General features: G+C 51.2%; 1 gene segment (V, D, J or C); it reads left to right on the top strand.

The window, feature by feature from the left end:
* Positions 1–2,195: 2,195 nt before the first annotated feature.
* Positions 2,196–6,589, top strand: LOC140898852 (immunoglobulin lambda variable 3-21-like). The segment is given in 3 exon segments: positions 2,196–2,241; positions 2,353–2,679; positions 6,486–6,589. Coding segments are annotated over 3 exon segments (477 nt in total).
* Positions 6,590–12,080: the final 5,491 nt, after the last annotated feature.

Raw genomic sequence — 12,080 nt, forward strand, 5'->3', positions numbered from 1 at the left:
GCAACACCTGTTCTCTTACTATAGCCGCATGAGCAGGGGCTCTGGGGTCCCCGAGCGATTCTCAGGGTCCAAGGAGAGCTCCAGCAACGTCTGGTATTTGAGTCAGGAGTTTGTTGGGTCTGGTGCTGGTGGCGTCAGGCCCTTCCACCTTTTCCTTGCTGGTTCGGTGTCAAGTGAACTCCCAAACTCTCAAAGTGAATCTGAGTCCCAGCCACTGGGCTCCAGCTGGTTTAGTCTGGACACCATGAATCTGCAGTGATTTCACTCTCAACAATTAACTGGTCCAGGTTTGTCCTGAGGTTTCACCAACGTTTCGATGACCCTGCTCTGAGTTTGTAAAGCAGCCCCAGAGCAGGCGAGAGTCTCTTGTGTTTTTGTTTCAGTTCCTCCCCAGTCTGCAAGGGAACAGCTCTTCTAGGTCTCTGTCCCCTCCCATACCCCCCAGGGATCCTCACCATCTGTGAAGAGAGAACAGTCATAGCAGATATGTGAGCACTCTAAATGTAACCACTAGGGGGAGCTCTTCATCTACAATGTGTGAAAGATGTGAGAAAATCCCTTTCTACTACAAACCGAAATACAGAAGTGGGTCTGGATTACAAGGGCTTTTCATCCGTGGTAAGAAATCTCACCCTGATAGCTTCAAGTAATCCCCCTGAAGCTTGTCCTATTACTAAAACTAAGGATCTTCAATTTCATTATAGAGCACTGTCCCACCAGGAACCTCAAGATCTTTACAGTCATCAATGATTCAAGTTTCCCAACACCCACGCGAGGTATTATGAAGACCTTTCTGCAGGATGAATGACACCCCTGACACACTCTTTCTACCTCACAAAACCCAGCTGATCAAAAAGTAAAAAATAATCCTCTGAAACAAATTAACATGAAACAAAAATTAACCAAGAAGCCAACTACGAAAAGAAAATGAATAAACTCTAAAAAATAATCAAACCCACGAACCCTGCCCCAAACATAGTTTTGACGCCAAAATGGGAGGACTGCCCTGCTGGCCACTAGGGACTTAGCTATCGCTATCCCTTTTCTGTGGAAAGAACTCAGATGCAATGGTGATGAGCAGCAGTCTGAACCCCTAAGATAAGATCCTTGTTTTATAGATGGGGAAATCTAGGCTCAGGGGTGTTTAGACTTTGGCCAGGGTCATTCAGCAGGTCTGTGGGAGAGCTGCTAATCAGACCTTTGTCTCCTGACTGCCAGAGCACTCTTCCAACCTGCAGGCCAAGTTCCCTCTGAAATAGTCTGCTTTGGAGTTCCATCACCCCAACCTCCGCTTTCCTGTCTATGATCTGTCCCTTCGGCTGGCACCTCCTCATTCCCTTGTATCTCTACACAGACACCGTAAACACGACAGAAATACCTTCAGTGCAGTGGTCTCTCGGGGGCATACTTCGTTGATAGTTCCCTGATATGTTTTCCCACCTGGAGGGGTATGACCTTGAGCACTGAGCAAAAATCTGCCCAGAGTGAAGCCCCACAGAGCTCCCACAGAACTAAAGCCTTTCTGTTCCTCTTCTAGCCTACAATCCAATGGCATAGATCCCCTCTCCGAGTGCAGGTCTCTCGCTATCAGACTCAGCCCTTTGCATCCAGAACTGCCCTGTGTGTAACGATCCAACAACAGATTATGGGTTATTATCCTCCCATACAATTAGACCAGCAGCTTCCTTCGCTAACACGGTAGAAGTCTTTACAAGGTGCAGTAGATGGTTCACAAGTACCCCCCAATGCAGTGCCTGTGTGGATAGGATATTTCTAACCCTAATGTGTTAAGGATCCTTTTATGGCTATGAACAATGGGCTCTGTGTGCTTCAGTGACTCAGCAGGATGCCTTTGGATCTGGATGATATTTATACTTCATTAAATGTTTGAATTTACGCAGACAGGCCCTGATTCGCCTCAATTTACACCATTTGTACAACAGTTTGGTTGCATGAACTTCAGCGGAGTTACCCCGGATTTACACTGGTGAAAAACAGAGAAGAATTGGGTCTAGAGACTGGCCCCTTTGTCTGCCCCTCTCATGTGGGTGAATGAAGATGCTTGAGCAGCCAATGAGCAGGCAGCAGATTTGCATGAAGGGGCCGTTCTCCAGCTGTGGGGGTTTAAGAGAGAGTGGGAGGATCCCCACCACAGACCCGTTTGCCTCAGGAAGCCGAGCTCATCTGCATCCACCATGGCCTGGGCCCCTCTGCTCCTCGCGCTGCTCACGTACTGCTCAGGTACTACAAAGGGGAGAGCTTTCCCCCTGGCTGCCTGCAGAGCAAGTTAACTGGGGATAATGTCAATGTTGCTGAGTTATTTTATCACAATGTTTTCTCCTCCTGTCTCAGGTTCTCTCGCCCAGTACGTGGTGACTCAGCCGCCTTCAGTCTCTGTGTCTCCAGGGCAAAATGCTCAACTCACCTGTTCGGGAAGCAACATTGGGGACAACGTTGTGCACTGGTACCAACAGAAACCTGGCAGCGCCCCCCTACTCGTTATATACGATGATAGTGAGAGACCCTCCGGAATCCCCGAGCGATTCTCTGGCGCCAACTCCGGTAACACGGCCACGTTAACCATCACTGGAGTCCAGGCGCAGGACGAGGCTGATTATTACTGTCAGGTGTACGACAGCAGCAGTGATCAGCCTCACGGTGACACAGCCAGACGGGGAAGTGAGACACAAACCTCCCCTTTCAAAGGGAACAGGTCACGTTATTTTCTGTAATGTGCGCGCCTGCCAGAGGTGGGGAAGGTGCATGAAAGGAGATTGTTTCCAGTCAACCCAGAACCCTTTCCTGCCAGCTGTGGAGTACAAGTCACCTCCTCGCTGACCCCGTGGAGAGCTCCCTACACTGCAGGGCTTTTATCCAAACAGTATTTAGGAAGGAGGGGCTGGGAGGAGGACGTATTTGTAAGCAGTGCGCCCTCACCTCTGGGCTGTTTAAACACTGACCGGAACACCTGGTGCCCCCCCTGCTGCCTGGCTCCGTCTTATTGCCCCACCAATTGCCTGCCCAGATATCTCCCCTGGTGACATCAGCTCTCAAAAGGACATGGCTGGGGCCTGTTTCCCAAACATGCACTTTTAAGCACAGATCACCCCCCACTCCCGTCAAGGCCCGACAGAGAAGTTATACAGTCTGTCCCATGGCAGGACAGAGGAATTAGCCCCGCTCCAAACCTAGGAGCTCTGAGCCCTGCTGGCGGGAGGACTGTCCTAGTCCTTCCACATCCTGAAAGCACACAGCCCCCCTGCTATGAAGGGCGGTGTGGCTGAGACTGGGGTCTGTCTCTGTCATATTAGCGATGGTCAGTGACGAGGGCTGTGACGTGCGCAGAGCTCTAAGGAGGGGAGGTTAGAACTCCTGGAGCCGGGTCCTGACCCCGCGGCTAATGGGTGCTTTGTGCAGGAGACACGCTGGGGACTGCAGAACATGCCTGGCTTGGCACAGCGAGGGAACAGGATCCAGCTGAAATGTGGACCATCCTGAAAAGTACACTCTCATGCTGGAAAGCTCTCCCTCCTGCTGCCAGGAGGGGAGCAGCCCCCGACAAGGAGCCCCTGGGGCGAGCTCCAGCCTCCAGGCGAGAGCAGAGTCAGATTTAGTCTTTGAAACCATGAACATCACAGAAGTAAACTGGGGGTAAATATTTGCCAGGAGGCTGTTTTGTCCTGCTCTGATTCCCTCCTCCCCCTGCTGCAGTCTGGACACTGGGGGCGGGATCTGAGAGTTCCCCTCCCTACACCAGCCTGTCTGCAACAGCACCCTGCAGGTGAGATCAGCTCTGCTCAGAGGAACATCAGTAAACTCCTTTATCTAGCCCCAAACTGGCTTCTTCATGTAGCTTATGGGACTGCATCAAACCCACTGAAACCCTCCTGAGAGGTTGGGACTCTGAGCATTATGGGATAGAGTCTAGCTCCACCCTCCCCAAGCCAATATGGAAACAAGCAACTCTTTAGTAACCAATATTTGACATTTCAGGTCCTGATTCAGGAAAGCATCCCTCCTCGGGACAGCAATTAGCACGTATTTACGGATCAGCAGGTACTTCAGGGCTGTCCTGAATCGGGCCTGGTGTTGATGGTTCTCAGGTTTGAGTTGGTGGGCAATGTGGCAGGTAGATTCCCATCCCACAGAATCCCCATGCCCTTCCACTGCCCCCAGACAGAGGACAAGGTTCCTCATTAGTCCCAAGTCTCCCATGTGTATTATCACCCCATAAAAACCCCTAATGAAGAAGCCGAAACACCTGCAGCCCAGCTGTGAGGCCTGGAGAGCAGAGAAACCGTTGCAAAGAACAGCTACTAAGCACGTGCATCCGCAGCCACAGAAACCTCACCCTCCCGTGTGGTCTGAAGTGGGTAGAAAGTGATTTATCAGCATTCCCAAACTTTACAATTTTTCCCTCTGTTTTCCTTCTTTCTCAGTGGGCAGCGAGGGCTAGTTGGAGCAGGCTGGGAACTGGAGGGGAGCAGGTGCAGTCAGACATCACTAAACAAGGAACCCGTATGAAACACACACACCAATTTCATTCACTGAGCTCTCAGGAGAGTGTCTCAAGGGGACGCCTTCTTGGTAATTCTCTGGTGACATTTGCTCCCTGCTGATACAGGCCAAGCAGGTGTCTGTAAAAGAAACAGCTCTGAGGAGAAACCAGCCCTAAGTAAATGTAAACAAAATATCCCCTGAAGTACAGCCCTTCCGCTCCATGGCTTCACCTTGGTCCCAGGATCTGATGGTGCGAGCCCCTCTCAGTGTGCAGGACGATCTCTTGCAGACTGAGCCCTTTGCTTTCCCAGCTCCCATTCTGCCTGTATATACATTGTCAGCAACCATGGGTGGTTCCCGTCTACAGCTTCAGAGCTTAACACTGGGAGCGTCCTACTGGAAACATGGTAGGGAGCTTTGAAACTGCAGTGGAGGGTCCTCAGGAATATAACCTTTCCCTAGGGCAATGCCAGTGTTAATCTGATATTTTTTAACATAATGCATTTTGGGAGGATTGGAGAATGGGGACAGGAGAGAGACTGGGAGGGAAGATTTCTGAGCTCAGTTGTGCCCGAGGTGAGCGTTTGAAGCCAGGAGCCACAAACCACTGAGATGCAGGAGCGAGATCCTGTGCAAGATGGGAGCGAGCTCAGGAGCCAGGTCTGGCGTGCAGAAGTGTGTCAGCAAGTTGTCAGTGTAGCGGTGACACCGATCGCATGTGGGCTCAGCAGGTCACCCCAGGGCGAAGTGCGGAGGTAGGTTTGTGGTCACCCAAAGTATCCCCCAGGCGCTCTGACAGCCCAGGGACGCTGCTCTGTAGTCCGGTCACTGCCCCTGGGGTTGATCCCATGGTTGCACAGAGAAGCAGATCAGCTGCTGCCCTCCCATTTTGAGGCCACAACTTGGACTGTTACGGGAGGGGCCTGGAACACAAGGATAGCTTGGGAAGGTGCGTTTCAAAGGAAGGGGATAGATGTTTATTAATGGAGGCAAATTACATCCCTGTTTTATTGCATTGCACCTGCTAATTGCACATCAGAGAGGACTCCTCTGACTCTCTCACACGTTTCACACCTATCAAAAGGAGCCAGTGATTTCACGAGCAAAACCTCTCAAGAAAGAGTCTTGGTGTTAGAAAGGTATCATGATGATTTCAGCCCAGGTAGCGGTCACAACCTGGTGACTTTAGCCACTAGGGGGCGCTCTTTATCTCTAGTAGCGTAGTGGGGTGTGAGGCAACGCCGGCTGCGCAGCAGTGTGGATCGAGGACGCAATGTGACCCTCCGAGTGCGCACATAGGTGAGGCTGCAGGCTGCTGGGTCCTGAAGTTCGGGGTTCAGCAGTGTGGATCTGTGCTAAGACATGATTCTCTATGATTCCAGCAATGGATGTGAAGACAGTAACACCGAAAACGTTCTCTTTAGAGTTCCGGATCCTTAACCCCATAATTGACACCGATTCCCCTCCACAGAAATACATTTAGTAGACTACAGTGACTGCACAGACAACGCCCCTCAGTTCTGCCATTTCTCTGGCTTTTCCTCGCAGGTTGTGGTCAAAATAACCATCTCCTAATTAGTCATGATTGCAGTTTACACAGAGAGACCCTCCCCTGTCTCAGGGCTCTGCTGGGTGAGAGAGCATGGGAGGGAGGTGCCAGCAGCAGTCAATAAGCAGGGAGAAGATTTGCATGAAGGGGCCGTTCTCCAGCACTGGGGGTTTAAGAGAGAATCACAGGATTCCAGCCACAGACCCGTTTGCCTCAGGAAGCCGAGCTCCTCTGGATTCCCACCATGGCCTGGGCCCCTTTGCTCCTCGCGCTGCTCACATACTGCTCTGGTTCTGTGAGGTGGAGTGCTTATCGCAGTCTTTCAATCACAAGGGACTTTGATTTTAGAGCCATTTCTCCCATTGGTTCCCCAACCTGCCAGCAGAGAGCTTTAATGATCATGATTGTATCCCCTTGCTTTCTCCTCCTGTCGTAGGTTCTCTTGTCCAGTACATGCTGACCCAGCCACCTGCAGTGTCTGTGTCTCCAGGGCAAAACGCTCAACTCACCTGCACGGGAGAAAAGTTTGATGAATACTAAGTGCAGTGGTTCCAACAGAAACCTGGCCATGCCCCACTCCTCATTATATAGAGTGATAGCAGCAGACCCTCCGGAATCCCAGAGCAATTCTCCGGGGCCAGCTCCGGTAACATGGCCACGGTAACCATCACTGGAGTCCAGGTGCAGGACGAGGCTGATTATTACTGTCAGCGGTGGGACACGGACAGTGACAGCAGCTCACGGTGACCCAGCCAGACGGGGAAGTCAGGCACAAACCACAGTCTACAGCAGGGAGCCTTTCGCACGGTGGTCCTCTTCCAGCACTAGCATGTGGGGTCCTTACAGAGGATGGGGTGGAGGTTGCATTTTTAAGAAGCCCCTGAATCTTCCCAGCCATCCTGGATTCAGCACCTGTCTAGGTCTTATCTCCATGGAAACCATCTCTCATCTCTCTCCATCAGGAGTTGACCAATCCTCCCCTTGGACTGGGAAGGGTAAGGTAGAGACCAAGGGAGCTCAGGTTTATTCTTGTTGAGCCCTGACAGGGACAAATTGTGCCCTGCCTGCTGCTTAGCTCGTGTTCTTTCTCTAATCTCCCACCTGCCATTGTATGGCCATGGAATAGGACAGGCTCTTCCCAAATCCCAGTGTCCCAAACCAGAGAAACCCTCATTTCCTTCATGGGTTCCCATAGCCATCAGTAGAGGCTGTCCCAGCAGGGGAACCTTCTCCATTTGCTGTTCTGCGCTTTGCCTCTTTAACGGCCAGGAGTTGATGCTGGTCAGTGGTGGGGCAGTTCACAATGGTGTCTGTCGCAGTGCGAGACCCCCACTCTGGACTCTCCACAGAGACTCTTCATGTTTCTCCCACTTACTTTATGATTTAACCTCACCTCAATGAAAGACATTTCAGCCTGAAAAGTATCTTTGTGTGTGGGGAGCATCACAGGGCCAGACCAGGCCAGAGCAGAGATAGTGCCCCATCTCCCTACCCGCCCCACCCACATGGAGTTGAGTGCAGACTTTGATCCAGATTCCGGCTTCATCACTTGTGCTCTCTCTAAGTCCAGGGGACAATGGCACTTTAGATCACTCTTAGGCCCTGATCCAGAGCCCACAGAAGTCAACTGAAAGACCCCCCCCCCATTGACTCCAGCAGGCTTTAGGTCAGACTCTTAACGCCTTCTAAAGCCTTGCTGATGCAGTGTAATGAAAACATGCTCCACAGAACAGCTGTCTCGAGTAGCGCTGCACAGATATTCCAGTTCAATATTCATAAACCTCCACTTGACTGAACCCCCACCCGGGCGCACTGGTGCCTGGGACACTCACATCTTTTCATACCTTGTTCAGGAACATTCTTTTAGGGGGAAAGAAAAAGGGTCACAAAAGCACATGTGAATGTCTTAGCTCAGTGGCTCATGTCAGAAGCGTTCACTCAGCCATTCTGGACTTTCTTTGATGTTTCAACCTGGCGATAAATGTTTCAGCCATTCAGTGGAAAAGCAGAAATAAGACCATGTGACTGAGGGGACAAGTCAGATATCATGAATAATGAATCAAAGTGAATAGTGTATGACCGTCTAGTGGACTGAAACAAACTCACGGGAAGTGTCTGTTAAACAATTCTAAATAACAACCAATTTTATAACAGTCCAAATAGGTTTCTGGCTAATTTGTGAAGAGGGAAAAGAATAAAATGCAATTAATAGCTCCCCCGCCTCAAGTTTCTGGGCAGGGCAAGTCTCAAAGCTCCATGACGGCAGTTGCGGGGGGAGTGGGGTGTCTTTGGTTCCAAAGCAGTTTGTGGGTGGATTATTTCTGTTCCTACATTATATCCCTTCTATATGACGTGTCTCCAGCTCTTTCGGCCTCCTTGGTGGCACCAGTGTGACTGTCTTGGACCCCTGGAGAACAACTTCTTGTCTTTTTTTTAATCTCTGGGGGGGAAATACCCCTTGTGGGGTGACTCTGATCTAGATATTGTCATAAGCCCATCTCCTGTGGGAAAGCCTCAACTTGTCTTTTCCGTCTTCATCAGCTGGGCTCAGTTCTGCAACACTCTTTGGTCATGCAGATCATTGAACCAGAATATACCCAGTTTCCACCCCCACCTGTCGCACCGTCAGTGCTGTAGGTTTAACTCTGAGCAGGGCTCCGGGGTTTTAGATCTCCTTGTGGAAATGTCTATGCTGCTTCCAGCACACGCTTGAGCCAGCTGTGGCTACTACTGGAGCACAACGGAAAGCGCTGTTATAAGCCAGGAGCTTCTCATGAAAGGTCAGTCCCCACCCCCATCGCCATCTCCTGGTGGTGACACAGACCAGCCGAAGAGAGTGGACTAGCATAAAGGGTGGAGCTTGGAAACTCCCTCACCCTGGAGGGTTGATATAAGGCCGTTGTATCCCCAGCCTCCAGCACCCAGCCTGTCCTGACTCAGTCACCCTCCATGACCGCGTCCCCTGGACAGACAGTGAAAATCTCCTGTTCCATGAGCAATGGGGTCACTGTGCAGAGCTATGACCAGAACTGGCTACAACAGACGCCTGGCAGCCCTCCGCAACACCTGCTCTCTTACTATAGCCGCATGAGCAGGGGCTCTGGGGTCCCCGAGCGATTCTCAGGGTCCAAGGAGAGCTCCAGCAACGTTTGGTATTTGACCATCGCCAATGTCCAGGCAGAGGACGAGGCTGATTGTTACTGTGCTGTGTGGTATGGCAGTGGGGGAGTGTCTCACCGCGACACACCCACATGGGGAAGTGAGACAGAAGCAACCCCTGAGCAAATCGCATCCTCCCCGGCCCAGGTCCGAGCTGGCAGCTGCGCTGGCTGCAGAGGGTGGGCTCTGGCTGTGGCACTGAGAGACTTGACTGCGTGATGCTCACTGTGTCCTTGTGCAGGGAGTCAGGAGTTTGTTGGGTCTGGTGCTGGTGGCGTCAGGCCCTTCCACCTTTTCCTTGCTGGTGTAACCCTTCTGCCCGTCAGAGTTGGCAGCAACAAGGGCCGGGTTCAGTATCTAGGGGTTCCATTCCAATAACACAATGCAAACCGGCTCGAGCCCCCACCCAGTGACCTGGGACAAATATATACCACCCCCGCTGGGCGCCTCCAAGAGGCAATACTTCCCCTCTCGCAAGCACATAGTCTGAGTGTAGCAAAAGTCTTTTAATAACAGAGAGAAACAATGTGGCATTATGTTGGGGAAACACCACCAACAGGATTCATAACACAACCCATGAGCAAAAGCAACCCCACCCCAGGCAAATTGGGGCATGCCCTTTTCCCTTTGGTTCTTGAGTCCAGCAACCCCAAATCACCCAAAGTCCCAAAAGTCCAATGCCCCAAAAGTCTCTGTCCCTGGTCAGGGCAGCCCCAGAGTTCGAAAGTTTATCGGCAGAGCTTTACCTCCCAACCTGGGTGGAAATGGGACGGGGGTAAGAGGCACCTTACGTGATCTGAAGCTGACCGCCCCATAGCTCCATAGCGGCGCTCCGCTCCGCTCCGCCAGCCGCCCCACGAACTCCTTCGCTCAGCTGCGCTCCGCTCCGCCAGCCGCCCCACGAACTCCTTCGCTCAGCTGCGCTCCGCTCCGCCAGCCGCCCCACGAACTCCTTCGCTCAGCTGCGCTCCGCTCTGCCAGCCGCCCCACGAACTCCTTCACTCAGCTCCACGGCCCACAAGCAGCTCCTGCCATCCACACACTGCTCCGTGTCGAACTGCTTCACCAGCCATCCCGCAAACTGCTCCACAATATATCTTCAGGCTCCCCCACTGCTTAACACAACACTCAGTGATTTTAGCTCTTAGGTGAATTCAGCTTGTAGTAGGGGAGCCCCAGTGCTAGTGCACTGTCAGCCCAAAGTGAGCTCAGCAGCCTATAACTAGACTTCTAATGAAATCAAAATTAGCTCTGATATTCCACAGTGGAGAGAGGAGGAAGTGCAATCAGCATGTAAGGCCCTCACCAAGGGGCCCATGCCACCAAATATTAATACTTGTCCCCAGCCTCTCTCCATTCACACAGTTTTGGAACCCATGACCCTTGCCTAGCGAGTGCTACTTAGATGATGGTGAATCCCTCCATCGTAACAAAAGGCCACGTACAGTTCCAAGCACAGTTCCCATAATCAGGGTAATAACAATTTATTCTTCCTGCCCCAATAACAGAGACACTGGGGATCCCACAGCAGCCAAAGTGACCATTTGGGCAGCTATGGTCTCATTCTAGGCGTGGTGGGTGTGCCTATGCAAATGAGATCGGCCCCTGAAGTTCTTTTCCACAACTTGCCACACCTCACCACCAGATGTCAGGGTGGAGCTCATCCTGACACTGCTTACACTGGTTCGGTGTCAAGTGAACTCCCAAACTCTCAAAGTGAATCTGAGTCCCGGCCACTGGGCTCCACCTGGTTTTGTCTGGACACCAGGGGTCGGCAGTGATTTCACTGTCAACCCGTTAACCGGCCCAGGTTTGTTCTGAGGTTTCACAGATGTTTCGATGACCCGGCTCTGAGTTTGTAAAGCAGCCCCAGAGCAGGTGAGAGTCTCTTGTGTTTGTGTTTCAGTTTCTCCCCGGCCTGCAAGGGAACAGCTCTTCTCGGTCTGTGTCCCCCATCTGCCTCCCCACACGCCCTGCAGGAAGCAAGGCTGCCTGTTAAGTAATAATATTCATAATAGAAATGACGGTAGAAATGTAACCACTAGGAGGAGCGCGTGATCTATAACATGTCAAAGATAAGAGAATATCCAGAGCTCGTTCTAACGACCCTTTCTGCTACAAGCTGCTAAGGTACAGAAGTGTGTCTAGATTACAGGGGCATTTCATCTATAGTAAGAAATCTCACATTTATAACTACTGGAAATCCCCCTAAGGAATGTACTATTACTAAATACTAATGAGCTGTATTTTGTAGCACTTCCTTTCAAGAACCGCGGGCTCTCTACAGAGGTTACTGACTTACAGTTCACAGTACCCATGCAGAGTATGAGCAAGGCCTTTCTACAATAAGAATGACATTCATAACCATGACACCCCCTTCTACCCACAAATCCCAGCCGAACAAAAACCAAAAGGTAAAAAGGAACCCCCCAAAACTAATCAACCAGGAACAAAAACCTGACAAACAATGAAAAGTAAATGAATGAAATCTAAAAAATCTCACCTACAAACCCTGCCCCCAGCAGAGTTTCTACCCTGAGTAGGGTCAAAGACTCCGTGAAGGTCTTCATCGTTGCTATTAGTATTACATGGCAGGGGCTCAGATGCTGTGGTTATGGCTGGTGGTATAAACCTCCAAGATAATATAGGAGCCTTGTTTTGTTGATGAGGAAATTTGGGCTCAGAAAGGGTTAAACTTTGGCCACATGGTCATACAGCATGTCTGTGGCAGGGCTGGGAATCAAATCTGTATTGCCTGACTCCCAGAGCACTCCTCCTACCTACAGCTCCTGCTTGCTCTCAAATAGTCTGCTTTGCAGTTCCAGCACCCCACCTCCTGTCTGCAGTATGTCCCTTTCCCCGGTACCTTCTC

This window comes from Lepidochelys kempii, chromosome 15 (genome assembly GCF_965140285.1).
Source record: "Lepidochelys kempii isolate rLepKem1 chromosome 15, rLepKem1.hap1, whole genome shotgun sequence".
NCBI classification, from domain to species: Eukaryota; Metazoa; Chordata; order Testudines; family Cheloniidae; genus Lepidochelys; species Lepidochelys kempii.